Below are 27,535 nucleotides of genomic sequence, written 5' to 3' on the forward strand. Positions count from 1 at the left end.
GACAGAGATAGACAGTTTCTTAACCGATAAGGGATTGAAGGATTATGGGGGGCGGGCGGGGAAGTGGAGCTGAGTCCATGATCGGATCAGCCATGACCGTATTAAATGGCGGAGCACTTGAGGGGCCGAATGGCCGACTCCTGCTCCTATTTCTTATGTTCTTGCGATTGTGGTTTCTTGCTTACGAGATTGACATGTCGTACACTGATTGACGATGTACTCTATATCGTGGAGCGTGGGGCAGGTACAGCGGGAGCGGCGCGGTCGGGGCGAAGGAGCGGCGAGAGATTGCGGAGTGACGTGATCGGGGACCCGGGAGAGGCGCGAGTTCGGGGCCCAGAGGAGCCGAGGGCCCAGGGGCATCACGGGGCCCAGCCCACACTGTGTGCGATATGTGTCCGCACTGGGTCCGTGCAGCAGAGCTGGTCTCCAGCCGTCCTTGGTTAACCCTTGCCACCGGACCAAGACCTCGCTCTGTCAGGCCCGGGTGGTGGCTGGTGTGCAACGGTCACCCCACGTTAAAAAAATCCACCCACAGACATCATCCACCCTCTCAACTGGAGTTCAGGACTGGAACATCGGGTCCTATAAGAACAGAAGAACATAAGAATTAGGAACAGGAGTAGGCCATCGAGCCCCTCGAGCCTGTTCCGCCATTCAACAAGATCATGGCTGATCTGGCCGTGGACTCAGCTCCACTTACCCGCCCGCTCCCCGTAACCCTTCATTCCCTTATTGGTTCAAAATCTATCTATCAGTGACTTGAATATATTCAATGAGCTAGCCTCAACTGCTTCCTTGGGCAGAGAATTCCACAGATTCACAACCCTCTGGGAGAAGAAATTCCTTCTCAACTCGGTTTTAAATTGGCTCCCCCGTATTTTGAGGCTGTGCCCCCTAGTTCTAGTCTCCCCAACCAGTGGAAACAACCTCTCTGCCTCTATCTTGTCTATCCCTTTCATTATTTTAAATGTTTCAATAAGATCACCTCTCATCCTTCTGAACTCCCAACGAGTAAAGACCCAGTCTACTCAATCTATCATCATAAGGTAACCCCCTCATCTCCGGAATCTGCCTAGTGAATCGTCTCTGTACCCCCTCCAAAGCCAGTATATCCTTCCTTAAGTAAGGTGACCAAAACTGCATTGAAACATCTGTGAATTCATCCCTTTTAGAAACATAGAAACATAGAAAATAGGTGCAGGAGTAGGCCATTCGGCCCTTCGAGCCTGCACCGCCATTCAATGAGTTCATGGCTGAACATGCAACTTCAGTACCCCATTCCTGCTTTCTCGCCATACCCCTTGATTCCCCCTAGTAGTAAGGACTTCATCTCACTCCTTTTTGAATATATTTAGTGAATTGGCCTCAACAACTTTCTGCGGTAGAGAATTCCACAGGTTCACCACTCTCTGGGTGAAGAAGTTTCTCCTCATCTCGGTCCTAAATGGCTTACCTCTTATCCTTACACTGTGACCCCTGGTTCTGGACTTCCCCAACATTGGGAACATTCTTCCTGCATCTAACCTGTCTAAACCCATCAGAATTTTAAACGTTTCTATGAGGTCCCCTCTCATTCTTCTGAACTCCAGTGAATACAAGCCCAGTTGATCCAGTCTTTCTTGATAGGTCAGTCCCGCCATCCCGGGAATCAATCTGGGAAGCAAGTCATCCTCGATCGAGGGACCGTCTATGATGATGATGGTTAATATAATTGCAATATGACGTCTTTATTCTTATACTCAAATCCTCTTTGCAATAAGGGCCAACATACCATTTGATTTCTTGATTGCTTGCTGTACCTGCATGCTAACTTTCAGTGATTAGTGTACAAACTTTGTTTAAAAACAAATCCCACCTTTTAATTTTAAAATTTACATCTATTCTGTGTCTGGGGCATGTTTTTCAATGACTGTGTAAGTCAGGTCAAAGCCAATTGAATGGAAAAACAATGGATTTGAAAAAATAGGGTCAGAAACTACAACTCCCAGCAGGCTAGACGCGGAACTTCCGGCAGAACTTCCGGCGCCCCCCCCCTCCACTGTCAGTTATATATTTTTAAATGGATCTTATTATTATTGTGTCTCAAGTACGTCTTACGACGATTTGCGAGAGAAAATCCATTTTAAGAAAAGAAAGAAATTGAAAAAAGGGAAAGATTTGAGAGCTGCATTTGAAAAGAACACGTTGGGGGGGAAAGAATTAAAATGACGTCATTCAAAAAGTAGTCTAAACTACAACTCCCGGCAGGCTCGACGGGGAACTTCCGGCCGACTGAGAGTTTAACAAACAGAATTACATTTTAAAAATCGACCTAATTATCTTTTTCAAGAACTTTTAACCCCGGCGGATAACGTGAAGCAATCCGTTTTTGAAAAGAACACGTTGGGGGGGAAAGAATTAAAATGACGTCATTCAAAAAGTAGTCTAAACTACAACTCCCGGCAGGCTTGGCGGGCAACTTCCGGCCAGGCGAGCCGTCGAGAGAAAAAACATTTACAATGGGTTTATTAATATTTTACAAGCAGGTTGTCGGGATCAGTAGCGAGCAAGAATCCATTCGCAGGGAGGGAATTGTAAAAATAAACACCGAAGAAAAGTCGTGCGGGAAGCGAAATGAATCAGAAACTACATCTCCCGGCAGGCGTGGCGGTGAGACTTCCGGTTGGGGTTTTCTGTGGGGGGGGGAAAAAAAGAGAAAATTAACAAATCGCTTCAGTAAATGTTTGGAAAGCGGGTTTTGAGAATGAATCGTGAGAGGAGATACACGTGGCGGGGGAGGGGGGAGAGGGGACGAAAGTAGGAAGAATAAGGTCGAAAAGAGGTCGGAACTACAACTCCCGGCAGGCTGCGGGTCCGACTTCCGGCGGCGGCGGGCGGCGGCGGAGGAGGAGGGCGAGAAGGGGCGGGGCCGGGAACCGGCTGCGCGCGCCGCTCCGCCGGCCGTGTGGTTGAAATATCTTCCGCTGAGAAGCCGGGCCGGGGCCAGGCGGGGTGGGAAAATCGGGCGGCGCGGCCGACGCTCCTTCACCTCGGGTTTTCCCCCCTTTAACCCCATCCAGAGAACCCCCCACCCCCCTTTTTACCTCAGCTTTTCCCCCGCCCCAGCCCCTGCCGCAATTTTGGGGGAGATTGGAAGAAAAAAAAAAATTGGGTTTTTTTTTTGTGTGAGGGTGGGGGGAGAGAATTTTTTAAAATTTCTGTTGAGATAATTTTGAGGCTGGAAAAATGGGTTAGATTCTTGTTTGGGGGCTAGTGTGTGGTAAAATCTGATAATTTCTCTCTCTGGATGTGTCTCTTAATATCATTTGGGTTTGGAGAGGAGGGGGGGGGGAGGGTTAGGGTGTCTTAAGTAGACTTAGTTTGGTGTTAAAAATCTGTTTGTGTCATTCATTTTTCTGCCTCTGGATGTGTGCGGGTGTGTTTTAATATAATCTGGGTCTAAGTGGACTTCTTTGGGGTCTAAATTGTCTTATTTGGGATCTAAGAAGTCATTTTTGGGTCTAAATTGTCTTATTTGGGATCTAAGAAGTCATTTTTGGGTCTAAATTGTCTTATTTGGGATCTAAGAAGTCATTTTTGGGTCTAAATTGTCTTATTTGGGGTCTAAGTAGACTGTTGGGATCCAAGAAGTCATTTTTGGGGTCTAAGTAGACTGTTGGGATCCAAGAAGTCATTTTTGGGTCTAAATTGTCTTATTTGGGGTCTAAATAGACTGTTGGGGTCTAAGAAGTCATTTTTGGGTCTAAATTGTCTTATTTGGGATCTAAGAAGTCATTTTTGGGTCCAAATTGTCTTATTTGGGATCTAAGAAGTCATTTTTGGGTCTAAATTGTCTTATTTGGGGTCTAAATAGACTGTTGGGGTATAAGAAGTCATTTTTGGGTCTAAATTGACAGATTTGGGATGTAAGTCGACTTTGCGGGGTCTAAGTCGCTCTTGCGGAGTCCAAGTAGACTTTTCAGGTCCGAGTCAACCATTCTGGGTCAGGTTGACTATTCTTGGTCGACTTGATTTTTTTTTCAGTTTAATTAGGCTTCAAAATAGACTTTTTTGGTCTGGAAAAAATCTGATCTATAAAGCTTTCTCTGGACGTGTGTGTGTTAATATAATTTGAGGTTTGAGCAGATTTTCTGGGGTCTAAATGGCCTGAAAATATCTGATCTCTAATTAATTTTTCTGTCTGTATGTGTGCGCGATGATATAATTTGGGGTTTAGCAGATTAGCGGGGGTCTAAATAGACCTTTTTGGGGTCTAAATAGACTTTGGGGATCTAAATATTCTATTTTCTCCTATAATTATTATTGCCTCTCTGAAACAATATATTTTGTGGAAGAGAAGCTGTTGTAATCTGCCTATTTAAAAAGCCCCTTTTTGGTGCTAAACTCCCAACGACATCATTGCGGAGAGTGCAAAGGGGGTTAAAATGGTTGTAAAACTCTGAGGGACCTTGACGCAAAGGGGGGGTTAAGCCCCTTCCCCCCCCCCCCACAATAAGCAATCTCCCTCACTCATCTCCCACCCCAGGGATGGATCCTCACTGCTGCTTCTGGGAAGCTCCGAGTTCCCCTGGCTTCAAAGCTCCACTTCACCTCCTCTCCTTAAAGTCGTTCCCCCCTGGGGTTTAACCCTCCCCCCCCCGAACCAAAATGATTGCATGTTCTTGCAATGAGTCAGATGTTGGGATTCGATCATTTGGAAGTGTGTCGGTATAATCTTTATAAATACGTGTGTGTGAGTATCAGTTTTGTGCATATATATGTTATAAGTATTTTATACAGTCTTAATATATCATTGTATATCTATGTATATACATATATTTTTGAATAGATTGTGCGTAAGTGTCTATATTTGAATATGTCTTCCATATATATTGTGCACAACTATTTTATATGGTATATTATGTTTATATAATTGTGTGTATATATACACACATTTTTGTCTATTGCATATAAAATGTGCATAAGTGTTGTACAAGGCATATTGATATATCATTGTATATAGACATGCTCATTATATATTCAAAAATATGTTTTATACATATATTAATATATCATTGTATATACACATTTTTGAATATATAATGTGCATAAGTATTTAATACAAGGTATGTTATATATTTGAATATATCTTGTACATATATTGTGCTTAAGTATTTTCTATAACGTATGTTAATATATAATTGTGTGTGTGTATATAATATAAATAAATATATTTTTGAATATATCTTGCATATATACAAGTATTTTCTAATATGGGTGCAGAGGAGATTTACCAGGATGTTGCACTGGAGAGGGTACAGAGGAGATTTACCAGGATGTTGCACTGGAGAGGGTACAGAGGAGATTTACCAGTATGTTGCACTAGAGAGGGTACAGAGGAGATTTACCAGGATGTTGCACTAGAGAGGGTACAGAGGAGATTTACCAGGATGCTGCATTGGAGAGGGTACAGAGGAGATTTACCAGGATGTTGCACTATAGAGGAGATTTACCAGGATGTTGCACTACAGAGGGTATAGAGGAGATTTACCAGGATGTTGCACTGGAGAAGGTACAGAGGAGATTTACCAGGATGTTGCACTGGAGAGGGTACAGAGGAGATTTACCAGGATGTTGCACTAGAGAGGGTACAGAGGAGATTTACCAGGATGTTGCACTAGAGAGGGTACAGAGGAGATTTACCAGGATGTTGCACTACAGAGGGTATAGAGGAGATTTACCAGGATGTTGCCGGGACCGGAGAATTTTAGCGATGAAGAAAGATTAGAGAGGCCGGGTCTGGTTTCCTTTTGAACAGAGGAGGCTGAGGGGAGATTTAATTGATGAGGGGCCTGGATAGAGTGGATAGGACTGATCTGTTTCCCTCGGAGAGGTCAGTAACCAGGAGGCACAGATTTAAAGTCATTGGACGGGGGTTTGAGGGGAAATGTCTTCACCCAGAGGGTGGTGGGGGTCTGGGGAGGAACTCACTGCCTGAAAGGGTGGTAGAGGCAGAAACCCTCACCACATTTGGACGTGTGCTCGAAGTGCCGTAACCCACAGGGCTACGGACCCAGAGCGGGAAAGTGGGATTAGGCCGGGATGGCTCTTGGTCGGCCGGCGCAACGCGGACACGATGGGCCGAACGGCCTCCTTCCGTGCTGTAAATTTCTCTGATTCTATGGTATATTATGCACTGTGTGTGGTTATATACATAACTATACGTATATCGCTCCTAGAGAACACGTTGCGTATATAGCCCCACACGTCTACGGATGTCCCTTGGTGTTGAGTCATGTTGGCAACTGTTGTTAATCGGGGTACGCCTATTAACGCTGCATATAAACCTAGACCGACACACCAATCTGCCTACGTCAGTAAGGTGTATAAGATTTCTCTGCGCGTGCACGATGTGCCTTTAAAAGGTGCTTTTCACCAGCCGCTCGGTTTAATCTTTGCAACGCACGACTTGTAAACTTGACGAGTTCCTGCTCGTGCTTTTTTTTTTCTTTAAAACCAGAAGCGGCCGCCGGTGCAACAGGACGTGGATTGTAATTTGCTGAATGAATGTTGGAGAGTGCGTGTGGATCTGGCACAGGCGTACAAGTTGCTGATCAGGGCTGATCCTCTTTCCCCCCCCCCCCCCCCCTCCCTCAATCACACTCGGATTTCCCATTCTTACGAGAAATCGCAGCGCTCACTGAAGGGGCTGTTTGGACCCGTAAGTAGGTGGAAAATTGTCGAAGCTGTGTGTGTCTCTCTCTCTCTCTCTCTCTCTTTCTTTCTCTCTCTCTCTCTCTCTCTCCCCTTTCCTTGCTGCTCTCAAAAACAGCAGCTGTCATGTTGTGTTTGAGCCTGCCAAATCTTTGAATGAATGAGTGAAGGTACTTTGTACCTCCTGGGTCGGGTGCTGTTTAACAATCGGAAGCCTCTGTAACTTTGAGATATAGCCATAGCGAGGGTTGTTGAGCTGCTGTTAACTCCTGCTCCAGTAAAATCTATCCTGCATTTCCCTCCTCTGAACATTATTAATTTACTCTTTATTTGATGCAGGACCTATACTGCTGGGCCCTTCCTGCTCTTGCTTGCCAGCGTTTGTAAAAAGGAAATTGCTTGTTTAAATGAATGGCTTTCTGCACGCTCCCTTCGTGGTTAAGCTGCTCGAATGGTTTGAAATAGTGACGCTGTACCAACGTGAAATGGAAGCTTTGGATTTTACGGCGTGCTTAATGTACCATGGGGTCTCCCATTTTAACTTTTGCAGTGGGACCGGGGGCGGGTACATTTATGGGCCCGCAGTTGGTACGTCAAACACGGCGGGGTGTTTGTGAATGAGTTAGTAAGTAACTGGACCCAGATAACATCCAGTGCGTGGTCTAAATCTGTTGTCAGCTCGGTCCAGACACCAGACTCCCCAAAGCAAACACTCAGCTCTGAACTCCTTCACGGCAAACGAGCCAAAGGTGGGCAGAGGAAACATTACAAGGGACCACCCTCAAAGCCTCCCTGATAAAGTGCAACATCCTCCACCGACACCTGGGAGTCCCTGGCCCAAAGACCAGTCCCGCCCTAAGTGGAGGAAGTGCATCCGGGAGGGGGCGCTGAGCACCTCGAGTCTCGTCGCCGAGAGCGTGCAGAAACCAAGCGCAGGCAGCGGAAGGAGCGTGCGGCAAACCTGTCCCACCCTCCCCTTCCCTCAACCACTGTCTGTCCCACCTGTGACAGGGACTGTGGCTCCCGTATTGGGCTGTTCAGTCACCTAAGGACTCATTTTAAGAGTGGAAGCAAGTCTTCCTCGATTCCGAGGGACTGTCTATGATGATGGATAATCATGTGGCAGCACTAACTGTAGGTCCAAGAATGCTAGATCATCTCGGCCGAGTCTCCAATACAGGGTCTAGGTGAAACCACACCTGGAGTACTGCGCGCAGTTTTGGTCTCCTTCTCTAAGGAAGGATATACTTGCCTTAGAGGGAGTGCAGCGATCACCAGACTGATCCCTGGGATGAGGAGAGATTGAGTCGTTACAACAGTGACTACACTCCAAAAGTACTTCATTGGCTGTAAAATGCTTTGAGACGTCCGGTAGTCGTGAAAGGCGCTATATAAATCCAGGTCTTTACATTGGGCCTATACTCTCTGGCGTTTAGAAGAATGAGAGGTGATCTCATTGAAACATGTAAGATTCTGAGGGGGATTGACAGGGTAGATGCAGGGAGGATATTTCCCCCCCCGGGCTGGGGAGTCTAGAACCAGGGGTCTCACAGTCTCAGGATAAGGGGGCGGCCATTTAGGACTGAGATGAGGAGGAATTTCTTCACTCGGAGGGTGGTGAATCTTTGGAATTCTCTGCCCCAGAGGGCTGTGGAGGCTCAGTCGTTGAGTATAGTCAAGGCTGGGATCGATAGATTTTTGGACTCGCGGGATCGGACGGGAAAGTGGAGTTGAGGTCGAAGATCAGCTGTGATCTTATTGAATGGCGGAGCAGGCTTGAGGGGCGGAATGGCCTCCTCCTGTTCCTAATTCGCATGTTCTTCTAACACTGAGGGCGTGCTGCATTGGCCTTTTGTTAAACCGAGCCCTCCGCTACTTGTTCTCGTGGGTGAGCTGGATTTGAAAGACCCCATACATTGTTTGGAGAGAAGTTCTCCTCGTGTCCTGGCCAACAAGTCAGCTTTTGGTGTTGGTTGAGGGAGAGATGTCAGCCAGAAATCTCTGCCCTTCATTGAGTAATCCTCTGGGATCTTTTACAACATCCACCTGAAGTATTCTATTGTGTGCAAAGTGCTTTGAAATCCTTGCGAATTAGGTGTTGCATAAAGAAAGCATTGACAGTGGGATTACATCGGATATACAGTACAGAAACAGGCCGTTCGGCCCAACCAGTCCATGCCAGCATTTATGCTCCACTCGAGCCTCCTCCTGTCTTTCCCCATCTAAATCTATCAGCATAACCCTCTATTCCCTTCTCCCTCATATGCTTGTCCAGCTTCCCCTTAAATGCATCGATACTATTCGCCTCAACCCCTCCCTGTGGCAGCGAGTTCCACATTCTCACCGCTCTCTGGGTAGAGAAGTTTCTCCTGAATTCCCCATTGGGTTTCCTGGTGACTATCTTCTATTGATGGCCTCTAGTTCTGGTCTCGTCCACAAGTGGAAGCCATTTCTTTTATGTGGTGACTCATTTATTATTCTGTTTATTTTTCTTCTCCACCTCTCCTCCTCCCCTCATCGTCCCTGCCGTGGCACAGGGATTCACGGGTTCCCCTTCTGTAGGTCTGAACCTAGATACTGAGGAAACGTTTCAAGGGACCACCCTCAAAGCCTCCCCGATAAAGTGCAACATCCCCACCGAGACCTGGGAGTCCCTGGGCCCAAAGACCAGTCCGCCCTAAGTGGAGGAAGTGCATCCGGGAGGGCGCTGAGCACCTCGAGTCTTGTCGCCGAGAGCGTGCAGAAAGCAAGCGGAAGGAGCGTGCGGCAAACTAGTCCCACCCTCCCCTTCCCTCAACCACTGTCTGTCCCACCTGTGACAGGGACTGCTTCTCCCGTATTGGTCACCTGAGAACTCACTTTTAGAGTGGAAGCAAGTCTTCTTCGATTTTGATGATGAGATGCTGAGTGCCAGAAAGCTGTTTGACCGGCAGGGCATTGAGGTGGGGTCCAAGCGAGCTCTCGCCCGATGTCTACGCCCATGTACCTATCAGCCGGGATCAGCGGCAGGAGCCCTGGCTGTTTCCCCCCGTCCCCCCGTTCCCCCCCCCCCCCCCCGGCCCACTCCGGAGCATACTGAGCTATTGGGAACTCTGGATGCATTTGGAATTAATTTTGCTGCAGTCCGCTCTATTGATCCTCCAATGTACCGCCACTGGGCGACCGACAGGTAGACGGCTAATCCGCCAGGTGTAAGCTGGGGCACCCATAGAGTGAATCATACGAGCACACGAACATAAACAGGAGTCGGCCATCTGGCCCCTCGAGCCTGCTCCGCCATGCAATAAGATCACAGCTGATCCGATCATGGGCTCAGCTCCACATCCCTGCCCACCCCTTGACTCCCTTATCGTTCAAAAATCTGTCTATCTTAAATATATTCAGTGACCCAGCCCTCACAGCTCTCTGGGGCAGAGAATTCCACAGATTCACCAGAAGAAATTTCTCCTCGCCTCCGTCTTTAAGGCGACCCCTTATTCTGAAACTATGCCCCCTAGTTCTAGATTCCCCCACGAGGGGGAAACATCCTCTGAATCTAGCCCCCTCAGAATCTTATATGTTTCAATAAGATCATCTCTCATTCTTCTAAACTCCAATGAGTACAGGCCCAACCTGCTCAACCTTTCCTCATAAGACAACCCCTTCATTTCAGGAATCAACCGAGTGACACTTCTCTGAACAGCCTCCAATGCAAGTATATCCCTCCTTAAATACGGTGACCGAAACTGCACGCAATATTCCAGGTGTGGCCTCACCAATACCCTGTACAGTTGTAGCAGGACTTCTCTGCTTTTATACTCCACCCCCCTTGCAATAAAGGCCAAGATCCCATTTGCCTTCCTGATCACTTGCTGTACCTGCATACTAATCTTTTGTGTTTTTCAGGCACAAGGACCCCCAGGTCCCTCTGTACAGCAGCATTTTGTAATCTCTCCCCAGTTAAATAATAATGGGTAGACATAATAAATGATGCTTATTGTCTCCCTAGCCCTCTCTGGTGGCTGCCTCTGGCCTCTACTCCTTCCCCCCTGCCCCCAACACCAGTTTTGTAAAGAGCTAGATTGGGTTGGTGTGGGGAAATTGAGCGCATGTCCACATCTTGAACCACTTTGAATTTGCCTTTTTTGAGGATTAGCATGTTGTCAGCAGTTCTGGATAGATTATATCTTTCATCAATGGTCTTACACTTTGAGAATCTGGTATGTATTGAGTAGCATTTGTCTGCATTTAATTTGGAGCCAGAGCGTGCCGTCACAGCGGCAGTAACCGGACGTTCACCCCCCCCCCCCCCCCCCCGTACAGGCCCTCTTGCTTTGTTTATCAGACTGAGCTGTGTTGGCACTTGGATGGTTGCCATTTGATAAGCACCGTGCAGGCTTGGGGTACTGACCCTGTTGGGGGCTGGGTGGGTGGAGGGGAAGGACTCGCTTACGATTGTTTCATAGGATCTCGCAGCACAGAGAGAGCCCATTCGGCCCGTCGTACCTGTGCCGGCTCAGTGAAAGAGCTGTCCAGTCTCGTCCCACTCCCCCGCCCCCCCCCCTCCCCCCCGCTCTTTCCCCGTAACCCTGCATACAAGTCCTCTACAAGTACGTGTCTAATTGCCTTTTGAAAGTTCACATTGAATCTGCTTCCACCATCCTTTAAGGCACTAGTGTGTTCCACATCACAACGAACATCCATAAAGAAATGTCACCATATTTATTATAGAAAATAGGTGCAGGTGCAGGAGCAGGCCATTCGGCCCTTCGAGCCTGCACCACCAATATGATCACGGCTGATCATTCACCTCAGTACCCCTTTCCTGCTTTCTCTCCATACCCCTTGATCCCTTTAGCTGTAAGGGCCACATCTAACTCTCTTTTGAATATATCTAACAAACTGGCATCAACAACTTTCTGTGGTAGAGAATTCCACAGGTTCACAACTCTGAGTGAAGAAGTTTCTCCTCATCTCGGTCCTAAATGGCTTACGCCTTATCCTTAGACTGTGACCCCTGGTTCTGGACTTCCCCAACATCGGGAACATTCTTCCTGCATCTAATCTGTCCAATTTCGTCAGAATTTTATATGTTTCAATGAGATCCCCCTCATTCTTCTAAACTCCAGTGAATATAAGCCCAGTCGATCCAGTCTCTCCTTATATGACAGTCCAGCCATCCCGGGAATCAGTCTGATGAACCTTTGCTGCACTCCCTCAATAGCAAGAACGTCCTTCCTCAGATTAGGAGACCAAAACTGAACACAATATTCCAGGTGTGGCCTCACCAAGGCCCTGTACATCTGCAGTAAGACCTCCCTGCTCCTATACTCAAATCCTCTCGCTATGAAGGCCAACATGCCATTTGTCTTCTTCACTGCCTGCTGCACCAGCATGCCAACGTTCAGTGACTGATGTACCATGACACCCAGGTCTCGTTGCACCTCCCCCTTTACCAATCTGTCACCATTCAGATAATATTCTGCTTTCCTGTTTTTGCCACCAAAGTGGAAAACCTCACATTTATCCACATTATACTGCATCTCTGCCATGCATTTGCCCACTCACCTAACCTGTCCAAGTCACCCTGCAGCCTCTTGGCATCCTCCTCACAGCTCACACCGCCACCACCCAGCTTAGTGTCATCTGCAAACTTGGAGATATTACACTCAATTCCTTCATCCAAATCATCTAAATATAAATCTGTGTCCTCTGGTTACTGACCTACTTGTCAGAGGAAACCGGTTCTACCCACTTGCTCTATCAAACCACCCCCCCCCCCCCCCCCGCCTCATAATTTTATACACCTCGATCAAATCTCCCCTTAACCTTCTGTGCTCCAAGGAGAACAACCCCGGCTTCTCCAGTCTCCACGTCACTGAAGTCCCTTATCCCTGGTACCAATCTCTTAAATCTCCTCTGCACCGTCTCCAAGGCTTTCACATCCTTACTAAAGTATGTGGTGCCCAGACACAACTCCAGCAGGGCCAAACCAGAGAATTGTAAAGGTACAACTTCCTTATTTTTGTATTCAGTGCTCATATTTACAACGCCAATTATCTCTCACGCTTTCTGAACCGCCTTATCAACCTGCCTTGCCACCTACAAGAATTTGTGAATATTTGCCCCAAGGTCCCTCTCTCCTTGCACACTCTCGCCCTCAAAATAGTACCATTTAGATGATACTGCCTGCCTCTTCCTATCGTTGTGCAGTTATGGTCACCGCATTACAGGGAAGATGTGATTGCACTGGAAAGGATGCAGAGGAGATTTACCAGGATGTTGCACTAGAGAGGGTGCAGAGGAGATTTACCAGGATGTTGCACTAGAGAGGGTACAGAGGAGATTTACCAGGATGTTGCACTGGCGAGGGTACAGAGGAGATTTACCAGGATGTTGCACTGGCGAGGGTACAGAGGAGATTTACCAGGATGTTGCACTGGAGAGGGTACAGAGGAGATTTACCAGGATGTTGTACTGGAGAGGGTACAGAGGAGATTTACCAGGATGTTGTACTGGAGAGGGTACAGAGGAGATTTACCAGGATGTTGCACTCGAGAGGGTACAGAGGAGATTTACCAGGATGTTGCACTGGAGAGGGTACAGAGGAGATTTACCAGGATGTTGCGGGGACTGGAGAATCTTAGCTGTGAGGACAGATTGGAGAGGCTGGGTTTGTTTTCCTTGCAACAGAGGAGGCTGAGGGGAGATCTCATTGAGGTGTATAAAATTATGAGGGACCTGGATACAGTGGATAGAAAGGGCCTTTTTTACCTTAGCAGAGGGGTCAACAACCAGGGGGCAGAGATTTAAAATAATCGGTAGGAGATTTAGAGGGGATTTGAGGGGAAATGTCTTCACCCAGGGGACTCACTGCCTGAAAGGGTGGTAGAGGCAGAAACCCTCACCACATTTGGATGTGCGCTCGAAGTGCTATAACCTACAGGGCTACGGACCCAGAGCGGGAAAGTGGGATTAGGCCGGGATGGCTCTTGATCGGACGGCGCGAACACGATGGGCCGAAATGGTCTCCTTCCATGCTGTAAACTTCCCTGATTCTATAATTGTGCAATGCAGATTGCTGGTGTGTGAATACCAATGACACAGCTGGTACAGAGTGAAAGAAAGATTTGTATCTCCATAGCTCCTGTCAGCCCCTCAGGACGTCCCAAAACGCTTCCCAGCCAGTGAAGGACTTTTTGAAGCGTGGTCACTGTTGTAATGTGGGAAACGTGGCAGACAAGCAACATTGTGATAATGAGCAGATAATCTGTGTTGTTGATTGAGGGATAAATATTGGTCGGGACGCCGTGGATAATCTTCCCCCCCCCACCCCCGGCTCGTCTTCGAAATAGTGGCATGGGATCTTTTACGTCTCATCCGAAAGACGGCACCTCCTCAGCGCTGGCCCTCTGACAGCGTGGCGCTCCCTCCGACAGCGCGGCGCTCCCTCAGCGCCGCCCCTCCGACAGCGCAGTACTGCCCTCTTGACAGCGCGGCGCTCCCTCAGCGCCAGCCCCTCCGACAGCGCGGGGCTCCCTCAGCGCCAGCCCTCCGACAGCGCAGCACGGCCCTCCGACAGCGCGGTGCTCCCTCAGTACTGCAGTGCGTCACCCTGGATTTCTGTACTCGAGTCTCTGGAGTGGCGACTTGAACCCACGGCCTTCTGACCCTGAGGCGAGAGTGAGACCCACTGAGTCACGGCTGACACACCTAGAGAGGGCCAAGGCTGATGTATACCATGTTCATTGCATCGTCGAGACTTGCAGCACAGAACAAGGACATTTGGCCCGTCCTGCTTGTGTTGGCCATTTGACAGGTACAATGAGGCACAGGAACTGGACTCTGGATGGAACTGGTTGTTTTTCAACAGTAAAGGGCCCAATATTGGTGCCGAAGTCGTGTTTTTTGGAAACTGGTAGCCCGTTACATGCTTTGGTCATGGCAAAGGGATCAGCGGTGATTTGGAGCACAGGAAAGCTCCCCGCTCCTACAATCCCAGCCCTCGTCCCTGATTCCATCCTATGTCCCTCTGTGCTTCAACACTGGCAGCCCCAGGCCTCACTGCGCTGTGCCAACAGGCTTTTGGTTTTCAAGAAACATAAATTAAAGAGCCGCAAAGCACCGGATACGGTCCAAATGACCGATTGTTAAAGTAAATCCCTGTGTGATTATTCCACTGATTCATGTCACCACCTTGAGAAATGTTAATCTGCTTAATCATTTTTTAAGCAACGTTTAGCTCGACACCTCCTTGGCTAATTGCAGTGCCGTGCGAGAGAGAGTGTGTGACTGTTGCACTGCCAATTGACTGGTTGTCTGACCTAAGGTGGCCAATAATCTCCCGATTACCACGTGCAGGCGAGAGAAGTGGGGAGTTCAGGGGAAGGGTAACTGGTGAGCTCGGCTCACTGAAAGTTTCTGTGCCGAGGTGTTGGACATCGCACGGAGTCGCTGGGAGACATTATTTGGCGTTGGCTTTAGGTCGAGGTGTTTGGCCACTGCTGTGAAAGGGGTGGTGGTAAGTTAAAAGACCCCTTGTTGCAGGTGATTGTTGAGAGTCCGACAGCCTGTTGAGTGACAGATATGAGTCATGCGAGTTTGAAACAGTCATTCTTGTCTGTGTTGTTGCCTTGGGTATGTAACAGGCGCAGTAAATCTGCTCTTGGTTCTTGCATAGGCTTGTCTGGCTTCCTCCCGTGATTTCTCATTCCTTTTCTCTCTCTGCGCCCCTCTCTCTCGCTCTCTGCGCCCCTCTCTCTCGCTCTCTGCGCCCCTCTCTCTCGCTCTCTGCGCCCCTCTCTCTCGCTCTCTGCGCCCCTCTCTCTCGCTCTCTGCGCCCCTCTCTCTCGCTCTCTGCGCCCCTCTCTCTCGCTCTCTGCGCCCCTCTCTCTCGCTCTCTGCGCCCCTCTCTCTCGCCCTCTGCGCCCCTCTCTCTCGCCCTCTGCGCCCCTCTCTCTCTCTCGCCCTCTGCGCCTCTCGCCCTCTGCGCCCCCCGCTCTCTCGCTCTCACCCCCCCCCCCCCCAACCAGGTTGTGGTCACCATTTCAGTTGTACCATTGTGTTGTATCGTGGAGTGGCCAGACTTTTCCCCCCACCGAAACAAAGAAAACTCGTGTGCGAGGGGAGGAGGGTAGAAGTGGGGTACCGCCATACCTGTGAGGCTACCAGCAGCCAGTTTTAGTGCCGTACTGGCAGAGACATCTGAACCAGGGGCAAAGCGGGGAGACACCGGCAGGAGGGACGTACTTTGTTTGGGAAAGGGCTCGTGCTGTCTGCCGGCGTTGCCCCTGCCCTCTGCGCCCGAGGTGTTTTGGGCGCACTCGGTCTGGCCAGCGAGCAAAGGCAGGGGGAGTTGGTGCTGTTTATCCCCTGGAACCCTGGCTGTTGAAACAGAGACTGTAATCCCATTTAAAAGGGAACTGGACAAGGATTTGAGGAGGGAGGGTATGGGGAATGAGGGGAAAGTGCAGACAGAGCTGGCACTGGCACAGATTTGATGGGCTGAATGACTTCCTGTGCTGCAATTTCTACAATCGGGGCCTCTGTGAAACGGAAGTCGCTTCCTGTCGATGCAGTTTCACCCATCGGGTGTCAAACTCTTCGAAATGTCAGGCGTAAACTGCCTTCTGTTAAAAATAATTTTTGAAGGCCTCCTGTTTTGAGTCAGTATTTAGAACTGACCCAAGTTGAGAATGTGTTAACTTAGCAATAAGGCTATGTGTGAGTCGATTGTGCCTGTCTGTCTGGCCATCAGCAGAGAGGTCAACAACCAGGGGGGCAGATTTAACGTGGTGGAGGTCAGAGGGGATTTGAGGGGAACTTTTTTCACCCTGAGGGCGGTGGGGGTCTGGGGTGGAACTCGCTGCCTGAAAGGGTGGTAGAGGCAGAAACCCTCACCACATTTGGACGTGCGCTCGAAGCGCCGTGACCTACAGGGCTACGGACCCAGAGCTGGAAAGTGGGATTAGGCCGGGATGGCTCTTGGTCGGCCGGCGCAACGCGGACACGATGGGCCGAAATGGCCTCCTTCCGTGCTGCAAATTCCCAAGATTCTGGCCGTGTCTCGGCCTGCCTGTCTGTCTGTCCCTGTCCATATCATAGTAGTCAGGAGAGTCGATATGTGTTTGTACGTATGACGCGATGCATGAAATTGACATTTTATTTTCCGCCCAAGGGAACAAAAAGGAAAATGTTCTAACTTGTACTAAAGCCGCAGGATGTAATTGAACAACAAGCAAAATGCTACCGATTTGTGGGAATCTTAAACCGAAACAGAGAATGTGTCCAGTTTTGGTCTCCTTATTTAAGGAGGGATATACTTGCATTGGAGGCAGTTCAGAGAAGGTTCACTTGGTTGATTCCGGAGATGAAGGCGTTGTCTTATGAAGAAAGATTGAGCAGGTTGGGCCTGTACTCATTGGAGTTTAGAAGAATGAGAGGTGATCTTATTGAAGCATACAAGATTCTGAGGGGGCTGGACAGGGTAGATGCAGAGAGGATGTTTCCCCTCGTCGGAGGGGGGGGAAGCTAGAACTAGGGGGCACATAGTCTCAGAATAAGGGGTCGCCCATTTAAGACGGAGTTGAGGAGGAATTTCTTCTGGTGAATCTGTGGAATTCTCTACCCCAGAGAGCTGTGGAGGCTGGGTCACTGAATATATTTAAGGGGGAAGATAGATTTTTGAGCGATAAGGGCGTCGAGGGTTATGGGGAGCGAGCGGGGAAGTGGAGTTGAGGCCAGGATCAGATCAGCCATGATCTTATTGAATGGCGGAGCAGGCTCGAGGGGCCGAATGGCCGACTCCTGCTCCTATTTCTTGTGTTCTTATGTTCTTCTGTCTATGTCTAAAATGCTGGACGAGCCCAGCGGGTCTGAGGCATCAGTTGTGGAGAGAGCGGGCAATTGTAATGTTTCAGGGGTGGCCCCTTCCTCTGAAGGAGCTCCCTCCACAGGAGCGGACTGACCCACTGAGGTGGTCCAGCACGGATTCTGTTCTAATCCAGTCCCCTGGTTCAGTGCTGACTCCGGGAGCAAGTTCTTTGTGCGCAGTTGGGTGCAGCGAAGGTTCACCAGACTGATTCCTGGGATGGGGGCATTGTCCTATGAGGAGAGTTTGAGCAGACTGGGCCGATATTCTCTAGAGTTTAGAAGAATGAGAGGTGATCTCATTGAAACATCTCCGATTCTGAGGGGGATTGACAGGGTAGGTGCAGGGAGGATGTTTCCCCCGGGCTGGGGAGTCTAGAACCAGGGATGTCACAGTCTCAGGATAAGGGGTCGGCCATTTAGGCTGAGATGAGGAGGAATTTCTTCATTCGGAGGGTGGTGAATCTTTGGAATTCTCTGTCCCAGAGGGCTGCGGAGGCTCAGTCTCTGAGTATATTCAAGGCTGAGATCGATAGATTTTTGGACGCTGGGGAATCGAGGGATCGGGCGGGAAAGAGGAGTTGAGGTCGAAGATCAGCCAATGATTGTACTGAATGGCGGAGCAGGCTTGAGGGGCCGCATGGCTGACTCCTGCTCCTAATTCTTGTGTTTTTTACCGGTGCCTTCAGCTGGGGCGTTGCAGAAAAGTGAAAAAGACGATGAGGCAAACATTAACACGCCTCAAATATTTTCTTTTCAAACATGAAAAGCACCTGGTGATGCATTGAAGAGTCACTCGAGTCTGGAAGGTCCTAACTTTAAACCCCGAGTGCTGTCAGCTTGAGAGCTCTCAGCCAGAGCAGCAGAGCAGTCACTCGGTTAAACAGGACGAAATCGGCCAGGCTCCTGATTTCTGCCCAGCGACCCCTCCTTGGAACGGCTGTGCCCGTGGATGTTGAGTGAGTTCAGGGCCAAGTGTGGCTGCGTTGATCTCCGCTCTTGCCACTGAGTCAGAAGGTTATGGGTTCAAGTCCCACTCCAGAGATTCGAGCACAAAAATCTAGGCTGACACTCCAGCGCCGCACAGTCGGAGGGGCAGTACTGAGGGAGTGCCGCACTGCCGGAGGGGCAGTACTGAGGGAGTGCCGGATGGGAGTGCCGGAGGGGCGGCACTGTCGGAGCGCCGCACTGTCGGGGGGGGGGGGGGGGGGTGGGAGGAGCGCGGCACTGAGGGAGCGTCGGAGGGGCGGCACTGTCGGAGCGCCGCACTGTCGGAGGGGCGGCACTGTCGGAGCGCCGCACTGTTGGAGGGGCGGCACTGAGGGAGCGTCGGAGGGGCGGCACTGTCGGAGCGCCGCACTGTCGGAGGGGCGGCACTGAGGGTGTTAACTCTGGTGTCCTGGCCAATATGTATCCCTCAATCAACATCACTAAAACAGATTGTCGGGTCATTATCACTTTGCACAGCAAGCTCCCACAAACAGCACAAATTGCCCGTGGAACTGCAACTGTCCCCCAACATCAATTACTGGCGTTGGGAAAGGAGAGGTTCACTCAGTTGATTCCGGAGATGAAGAGGTTGCCTTGTGAGGAAAGGTTGAGCAGGTTGGGTCTGTACACATTGGAGTTTAGAAGAATGAGGTGATCTTGTTGAAACGTATCAGATTCTGAGTGGGCTGGACAGGGTAGATGTAGAGAGGATGTTTTCCCCTCGTGGGGGAATCTAGAACTAGGGGGCATAGTCTCAGAATAAGGGATCGCCCATTTAGGACGGAGATGAGGAGGAATTTCTTCTGGTGAATGTGTGGAATTCTCTGCCCCAGAGAGGAGTTGAGGCTGGGTCATTAAATATATTTAAGGTGGAGATAGACAGATTCTTGAACGATGGGGGAGTCGAGGGTTATGGGGAGCGGGCGGGGAAGTGGAGCTGAGCCCAAGATCAGCTCAGCCGCGATCTTATTGAATGGCGGAGCAGGCTCGAGGAGCCGAATGGCCGACTCCTGCTCCTATGTTTTGGTAAACTTTAAGTAACTTTTTTGCTGGCTTCCCTGATTGTGATTGCACTGGCTTTGCAAGTGTAGGGAGGCGTGAGTATGAAGGGGACACTAAACTAGCTGGTGCTCTTTGAAGTACTGCACTGTCGTCGGTTTTTATGCTTCTTTGACGAACAATTTGCCACTGTGCATTTCCTCATTTTCCCTTAAATATGTATTTTTGTCGTTGCAGACAATTTGCTGTCCTGTGGCTCTCTGTTGTATGATTAAGAACTGAAGAGGAAGGCCGTGCTTGCCTCTCCTCCCCCCTCCGAGGGCACCGATTCTGCACGTCTCGTCGCGATGCCTGCGTTAAGTGCAGAGGAACCAGACGGCAGGTCCTAAGGGAGGTGCTTTAAAGATCGGTTGGTGTGACCGAAGGGAGGGTTTCTCGCTCTTATTTTTAATCTTTACAACAAAACCCCCCCCCCCCCCCCTCCCCCAAAACTACCCGTGCGAGATGGCCACGGACCCAGGAGAGCCAACCGGCCCGGGAGACTCCAGCAAACCCGGCGGGGTGACGTCCAGCTCGAGCCAGAGCTCCACCAGCAACGAGTCCGGCTCGATCGCGGCGCCCGGCAAAGCGGAGAAGGCCGGCGGCAGCGGCGGCAGCACTGGAGGCGGCAGCGGCAGCGGCTCCCCGTCTCTCCCGCGGTCGGGCAGGAGCGCCGAGAGCCGCCGCTTCGTGCGGCGGAGCGTGGAGGTGGTCGACGACGTGTCGGCGGCGGCTCGAGCGCCGGCCGCCGAGGCCCGGCCCGAGAGCCAGGCCGGCACCAGCGCGCCGGAGGGCCGGAGCGAGCTGGCGGCGCCCAAGCCTGCTCCGGAGGGACCCAAGGACTCGGCCAAGGAGAGGACCGAGAAAGAGAACGAAGAGGAGGCCGAAATGAAGGCGATCGCCACCTCTCCTGGCGGCCGCTTTTTGAAGTTTGACATTGAGCTCGGGCGAGGAGCCTTTAAGACGGTGTATAAAGGCCTGGACACTGAAACCTGGGTGGAAGTTGCTTGGTGCGAACTGCAGGTTAGTGCACTGCTATTCATCTCTGTGTATTCACACACAAGAATGTAAGAATTAGGAGCGGGAGTCGGCCATTCGGCCTCTTGAGCCTGCTCCGCCATTCAATAAGATCGCGGCTGATCTGATCATGGACTCAGCTCCACTTCCCTGCCCGCTCCCTTGTCGTTCAACAAAGGGGTTGGAGCATAAAAGCAGGAAGTCTTGCTACAGTTATACAGGGTATTGGTGAGGCCACACCTGGAGTACTGCGTGCAGTTTTGGTTTCCATATTTACAAAAGGATATACTTGCTTTGGAGGCAGTTCAGAGAAGGTTCACTCGGTTGATTCATCACTCCGGGGATGAGGGGGTTGACTTATGAGGAAAGGTTGAGGAGGTTGGGCCTCTACTCATTGGAATTCAGAAGAATGAGAGGTGATCTTATCGAAACGTGTAAGATTATGAGGGGGGCTGGACAAGGTGGATGCAGAGAGGATGTTTCCACTGATGGGGGATACTAGAACTAGGGGGCATAATCTTAGACTAAGGGGCTGCCCATTTAAATCTGAGATGAGGAGGAATTTCTTCTCTCAGGGTTGTAAGAGCTGTGGAAGCCGGGACATTGAATAAATTTAAGAAAGAGATGGACAGTTTCTTAACTGATAAGGGAATAAGGGGTTATGGGGAGCGGGCAGGGAAGTGGAGCTGAGTCCATGATCGGATCAGCCATGGTCTTATTAAATGGCGGAGCAGGCTCTGGGGGCCATATGGCCTACTCCTGCTCCTATTTCACATGTTCACACACAAGAACATAAGAAATAGGAGCAGGAGTCGGCCATTCGGCCCATCGAGCCTGCTCCGGCATTCAATAAGATCATGGCTGATCTGATCCTGGCCTCAGCTCCACTTCCCTGCCCGCTTCCCATAACCCTTGACTCCCTTATCATTCAACAATCTGTCTATCTCTACCTTTAAATATATTCAATGACCCAGCCTCCACAGCTCTCTGGGGCAGAGAATTCCACAGATTCACCAGAAGAAATTCCTCCTCATCTCCGTCTTAAATGCATGACCCCTTATTCTGAAACTATACCCCCTCGTTCTAGATTCCCCCACGAGGGGAAAACATCCTCTCTGCATCTATCCCTGTAAAGCCCCCTCAGAATCTTCAATAAGATCACCTCTCATTCTTCTAAACTCCAATGAGTACAGACTCAACCTTTCTTCACAAGTCAGCAACCCCTTCATCTCCGGAATTATCCGAGTGAATCTTCTCCAATGCAAGTATATCCTTCCTTAAATAAGGAGACCAGAATTGCACGCAGTACTCCAGGTGTGGTCTCACATGACCAATACAGGCTAGACACTGGCTCCCTTGTGGGGATAAGTACAACAGGCTGCGCAGAACAGGAAGGTCCTGTATCTGCTTCAGGACACTACAATTAACCTTTGCTTGCTTGGGCTAGAATAGGCAATAAATCAGTCCTGGTTCCTGTTCCTAATTGGTATCCAGTGATCCCAACTGGGATGATGTATGTCCCTGTGAGGTCGAGTGTGGTGGTCACCCATGTTCGAACCTGCTGCCCCATATCCTAACTTGCACCGAGTCCCGTTAACCCATCACTCTCCCTATGCTCGCTGACCTACATTGGCACCCAGTCCTGCAACGTCTCGATTTTTATAAAATCATCCCTTGTTTTCAACTCCCTCCATGGCCTCCTCACCCACCTCTCCATCTCTGTAACCTCCTCCAGCCCCACAACCTCCCCGAGCTCTCTGCGCTCCTCCAATTCTGGGCTCTTGCGCATCGCCCCGATTTCCATCGCTCCGCCATTGGCGGCCGTGCCTTCAGCCGTCTGGGCCCCGAGCTCTGGAATTTCCTCCCTAAACCTCTCCGCCTCTCTCTCATTTACGACTCTTCTTAAAATCTGCCTCGTTGACCAAGTTTTTGGTCAAATGACCTAATATCTCATTATGTGACTCGGTGTCTTTTTAAAAAAAAAAAAATAACACTCCTGTGGAGCACCTTGGAACGTTTTAGAAACAGACATAGAAAATAGGTGCAGGAGTAGGCCATTCGGCCCTTCGAGCCTGCACCACCATTCAATAAGATCATGGCTGATCATTCACCTCAGTGCCCCTTTCCTGCTTTCTCTCCATACCCCTTGATCCCTTTAGCCGTAAGGGCCATATCTAACTCCCTCTTGAATATATCCAATGAACTGGCATCAACAACTCTCTGCGGCAGGGAATTCCACAGGTTAACAACTCTGAGTGAAGAAGTTTCTCCTCATCTCAGTCCTAAATGACCTACCCCTTATCCTAAGACTTTGTCCCCTGGTTCTGGACTTCCCCAACATCGGGAACATTTTTCCCGCAGCTAACCTGTCCAGTCCTATCAGAATTTTAAATGTTTCTATGAGATCCCCTCTCATCCTTCTAAACTCCAGTGAATACAGGCCCCAGTCGATCCAGTCTTTCTTCATATGTCAGTCCTGCCATCCCGGGAATCAGTCTGGTGAACCTTCGCTGCACTCCCTCAATAGCAAGAACGTCCTTCCTCAGGTTAGGAGACCAAAACTGAACACAGTACTCCAGGTGAGGTCTCACCAAGGCCCTGTCCAACTGCAGTAAGACCTCCCTGGCTCCTATACTCAAATCCTCTCGCTATGAAGGCCAACATGTCATTTGCCTTCTTCACCGCCTGCTGAAAAGTGCTATATAAATGCAAGTTGTTGGTATTGTTGAATGAATCCAGGAGGAAGTAATGTTCATTGGGAGGGAGCAATAATGTTTGTCCCGTGTGTTCACACCTGTGTAGAAAGGTAAATGAGGCATCTGTAATTCTTTCAACACCCTCAATAAGTCACGGAAAGCACAGAATAGATTAGACCAGACATGCTCTCACGAAATAAACACAGAAAATGCTGGAAATCTCAGCGGGTCAGGCAGCATCTGTGGAGAGAGAGAGAGAAACAGAGTTAACGTTTCAGGTCGATGACCCTTCGTCAGAGCTGGAAACAGTTTGAAGTGTGACCGATTCTGAAGGAGGGGGAGGGGCTGGGGCAGGGGGAGGGGGAGGGGCAGGGGCAGGGGCAGGGGCAGGGGCAGGAACGAAGAAAAGGGAAGGTCCGTGTTAGGGTGGAAGGGCAAATCTTGCAACTGATTCCGAGGTTCACTGATCGAATTCACAGCACACAAACAGGCCATTCAGCCCAACTGGTCTGTGCCGGACTTTATGCTCCACACGAACCCCCTCCCACCCCTTGGCTGCGGCTGTCAGTCAGCTGTGGCTCTGGGTCCCACACTCTCCTCTGAGTCAGAAGGTTGTGGGTGCAAGTCCCATTCCAGGGACTTGAGCGCACACAAAAATCTAGGATGACACTCCAGTGCAGTGCAGAGGGAGCGCCGCACTGTCGGAGGGGCGGTACTGAGGGAGCGCCGCACTGTGCTGTCGGAGGGGCGGTACTGAGGGAGCGCCGCACTGTGCTGTCGGAGGGGCGGTAATGAGGGAGCGCCGCACTACGCTGTCGGAGGGGCGGTACTGAGGGAGCGCCGCACTGTGCTGTCGGAGGGGCGGTACTGAGGGAGCGCCGCACTGCGCTGTCGGAGGGGCGGTACTGAGGGAGCGCCGCACTGTGCTGTCGGAGGGGCGGTACTGAGAGAGCGCCGCACTGTCGGAGGGACAGTACTGAGGGAGCACTGTGCTGCCGGAGGGGCGGTACTGAGGGAGCGCCACACTGTGCTGTCGGAGGGGCGGTACTGAGAGAGCGCCGCACTGTCGGAGGGACAGTACTGAGGGAGCACTGCGCTGCCGGAGGGGCGGTACTGAGGGAGCGCCGCACTGTCGGAGGGACAGTACTGAGGGAGCACCGCACTGTCGGAGGGGCGGTACTAAAGGAACGCCGCGGTGCCGGAGGGTCAGTACTGGGGGAGCGCCGCACTGCCGGAGGGTCAGTACTGAGGGAGCGCCGCACTGCCGGAGGGTCAGTACTGAGGGAGCGCCGCACTGACGGAGGGGTGCTACTGGGGGAACAGATAGGGTAGGTAGAGAGAAACTATTTCTGCTGGTTGGGGATTCTAGGACTAGGGGGCAGAGTCCAAAAATTAGAGACAGGCCTTTCAAGAGCGAAGTTAAGCAACACTTCTACATGCAAAGGGTGGTAGAAGTTTGGATCTCTTCCACAAACAGCAGCTGATGCTAGACCAATTGCTCACAGTGCTCCAGGTGTGGTCTCAGCAACGCCCTGTAGAGTTATACAAGAGATTGTAGAACGATGTGATCGGGGCCCAGAGGCAGCACGGGGCCCAGCCCACACTGTGCGATGTGTGTGCGCACTCGGTCTGTGCAGCAGAGCAGGTCTCCAGTCGTCTTGGTTAATCCTTGCCACTGGACCAAGACCTCGCTCTGTCAAGCCCGTGTGGTGGCTGGTGTGCAACGGTCACCGTATGTTTAAAAAAAATCCACCCACAGGCATCTTCCACCCTTCAGGATGGAGTTCAGGATCTGGAATATCAGGTCCTTCATTGAAATACCTGTGAACTCGTCCCTTTTTGGTGTGGAAGCAAGTCAGCCTCGAAATGCGGGACCGCCTGAGAAGACGACTGAGGGAGCACAGCGCCGCGTTGTCGGAGGGACGGCGCTGAGGGAGCGCCGCGCTGTCGGAGATGCCTTCTTTCAGATGAGACGTTAGACTGAGGCCCCGTCTGCCCTCTCGGGTGGATGTAAAAGATCCCACGGCCACTATTTCGAAGAAGAGCACGGGGAGTTCTCCCCGGTGACCTGGGGCCTTGTTTATCTCTCAGTCAACATCAGTAAAACAGATCATCTGGTCATTATCACATTGCTGTTTGTGGGAACTTGCTGTGCACATTGGCTGCTGCGTTTCCTACATTACAACAGTGACCGCACTCCGAAATTACTTCGTTGGCTGTGAGGCGCTTTGAGACGTCCGGTGGTCGTGAAAGGCGCTATATAAATCCAAGTCTTTTTCTTTCTCTTCATCTCCCCTCATCACCATCTCCATCGATTCCTTTCTCCCACATGTGTAAATCCAGCTTCCCCTTAATGCATCTCTGCTACGACCAATGTTCCCTTTAATTTATTTTTGGGTGCGTGGATTTACTAACAAGAGCCGCTGCACAGCAGCTGCAGAGTATCGCGCAGCGTGAAGGGAACATTGGCTATGACTCGCCGATGCGATTCTTAACGCTCTCGGTGTTGGTGAGCGGTTGGTTCAACGAGTTCTAAAATTTGAAGTGGACGCAGTTGTATTTTTAAAAAAAAGTCTCTCGTGATGTGGAGATGTTCATGTGGAGGATTCAATAAATTCTCACCACTGTGCGGTGCAGACCTTCTCTGTCCCCCTCTCTCTCTCTCTGTCCCCCTCTCTCTCTCTCTGTCCCCCTCTCTCTCTCTCTGTCCCCCTCTCTCTCTCTCTGTCCCCCTCTCTCTCTCTCTGTCCCCCTCTCTCTCTCTCTGTCCCCCTCTCTCTCTCTCTGTCCCCCTCTCTCTCTCTCTGTCCCCCTCTCTCTCTCTCTGTCCCCCTCTCTCTCTCTCTGTCCCCCTCTCTCTCTCTCTGTCCCCCTCTCTCTCTCTCTGTCCCCCTCTCTCTCTCTCTGTCCCCCTCTCTCTCTCTCTGTCCCCCTCTCTCTCTCTCTGTCCCCCTCTCTCTCTCTCTGTCCCCTCTCTCTCTCTCTCTGTCCCCCTCTCTCTCTCTCTGTCCCCCTCTCTCTCTCTCTGTCCCCCTCTCTCTCTCTCTGTCCCCCTCTCTCTCTCTCTGTCCCCCTCTCTCTCTCTCTGTCCCCCTCTCTCTCTCTCTGTCCCCCTCTCTCTCTCTCTGTCCCCCTCTCTCTCTCTCTGTCCCCCTCTCTCTCTCTCTGTCCCCCTCTCTCTCTCTCTCTGTCCCCCTCTCTCTCTCTCTGTCCCCCCCCCCTCTCTCTCTCTGTCCCCCCCCCTCTCTCTCTCTGTCCCCCCTCTCTCTCTCTGTCCCCCCCTCTCTCTCTGTCCCCCCCTCTCTCTCTCTGTCCCCCCTCTCTCTCTCTGTCCCCCCCCTCTCTCTCTCTGTCCCCCTCTCTCTCTCTCTCTGTCCCCCTCTCTCTCTCTCTCTGTCCCCCTCTCTCTCTCTCTGTCCCCCTCTCTCTCTCTCTGTCCCCCTCTCTCTCTCTCTGTCCCCCTCTCTCTCTCTCTGTCCCCCTCTCTCTCTGTCTCTCTCTGTCCCCCTCTCTCTCTCTCTGTCCCCCTCTCTCTCTCTCTGTGTCCCTCTCTCTCTCTCTGTCCCCCTCTCTCTCTCTCTGTCCCCCTCTCTCTCTCTCTGTCCCCCTCTCTCTCTCTCTGTCCCCCTCTCTCTCTCTCTGTCCCCCTCTCTCTCTCTCTGTCCCCTCTCTCTCTCTCTGTCCCCTCTCTCTCTCTCTGTCCCCCTCTCTCTCTCTCTGTCCCCCTCTCTCTCTCTCTGTCCCCCTCTCTCTCTCTCTGTCCCCCTCTCTCTCTCTCTGTCCCCCTCTCTCTCTCTCTGTCCCCCTCTCTCTCTCTCTGTCCCCCTCTCTCTCTCTCTGTCCCCCTCTCTCTCTCTCTGTCCCCCTCTCTCTCTCTCTGTCCCCCTCTCTCTCTCTCTGTCCCCCTCTCTCTCTCTCTGTCCCCTCTCTCTCTCTCTGTCCCCCTCTCTCTCTCTCTGTCCCCCTCTCTCTCTCTCTGTCCCCCTCTCTCTCTGTCCCCTCTCTCTCTCTCTGTCCCCCTCTCTCTCTCTCTGTCCCCCTCTCTCTCTCTCTGTCCCCCCTCTCTCTCTCTCTGTCCCCCTCTCTCTCTCTCTGTCCCCCTCTCTCTCTCTCTGTCCCCCTCTCTCTCTCTCTGTCCCCCCTCTCTCTCTCTCTGTCCCCCCCCTCTCTCTCTCTCTGTCCCCCTCTCTCTCTCTCTGTCCCCTCTTCTCTCTCTGCTCTCTGGTCCCCCTCTCTCTCTCTCTCTGTCC

The 27,535-nt window shown here is 51.0% G+C and overlaps 2 protein-coding genes across 2 annotated transcripts in view; one reads left to right on the forward strand and one right to left on the reverse strand.

Annotated features, from left to right (window-relative positions):
• Positions 1-3,350: 3,350 nt before the first annotated feature.
• Positions 3,351-27,535, forward strand: part of LOC139240489 (serine/threonine-protein kinase WNK3-like) — a 167,302-nt gene continuing 143,117 nt past the window's right edge. The window contains exons 1-2 of the mRNA XM_070869024.1: positions 3,351-4,735; positions 19,771-20,595. Coding sequence (XP_070725125.1) covers positions 20,038-20,595 — 558 coding nt within the window. The 5' untranslated portion in view covers positions 3,351-4,735; positions 19,771-20,037. The remainder of the gene's footprint in view (positions 4,736-19,770; positions 20,596-27,535) is intronic.
• The window catches only part of LOC139240621 (host cell factor 1-like), a 22,848-nt gene continuing 21,067 nt past the window's right edge, over positions 25,755-27,535 (reverse strand). Inside the window, exon 11 of the mRNA XM_070869175.1 lies at positions 25,755-25,817. Coding sequence (XP_070725276.1) covers positions 25,755-25,817 — 63 coding nt within the window. The remainder of the gene's footprint in view (positions 25,818-27,535) is intronic.

The sequence above is a fragment of the Pristiophorus japonicus genome, chromosome 32 (genome assembly GCF_044704955.1).
Source record: "Pristiophorus japonicus isolate sPriJap1 chromosome 32, sPriJap1.hap1, whole genome shotgun sequence".
Lineage (NCBI taxonomy): Eukaryota > Metazoa > Chordata > Chondrichthyes > Pristiophoridae > Pristiophorus > Pristiophorus japonicus.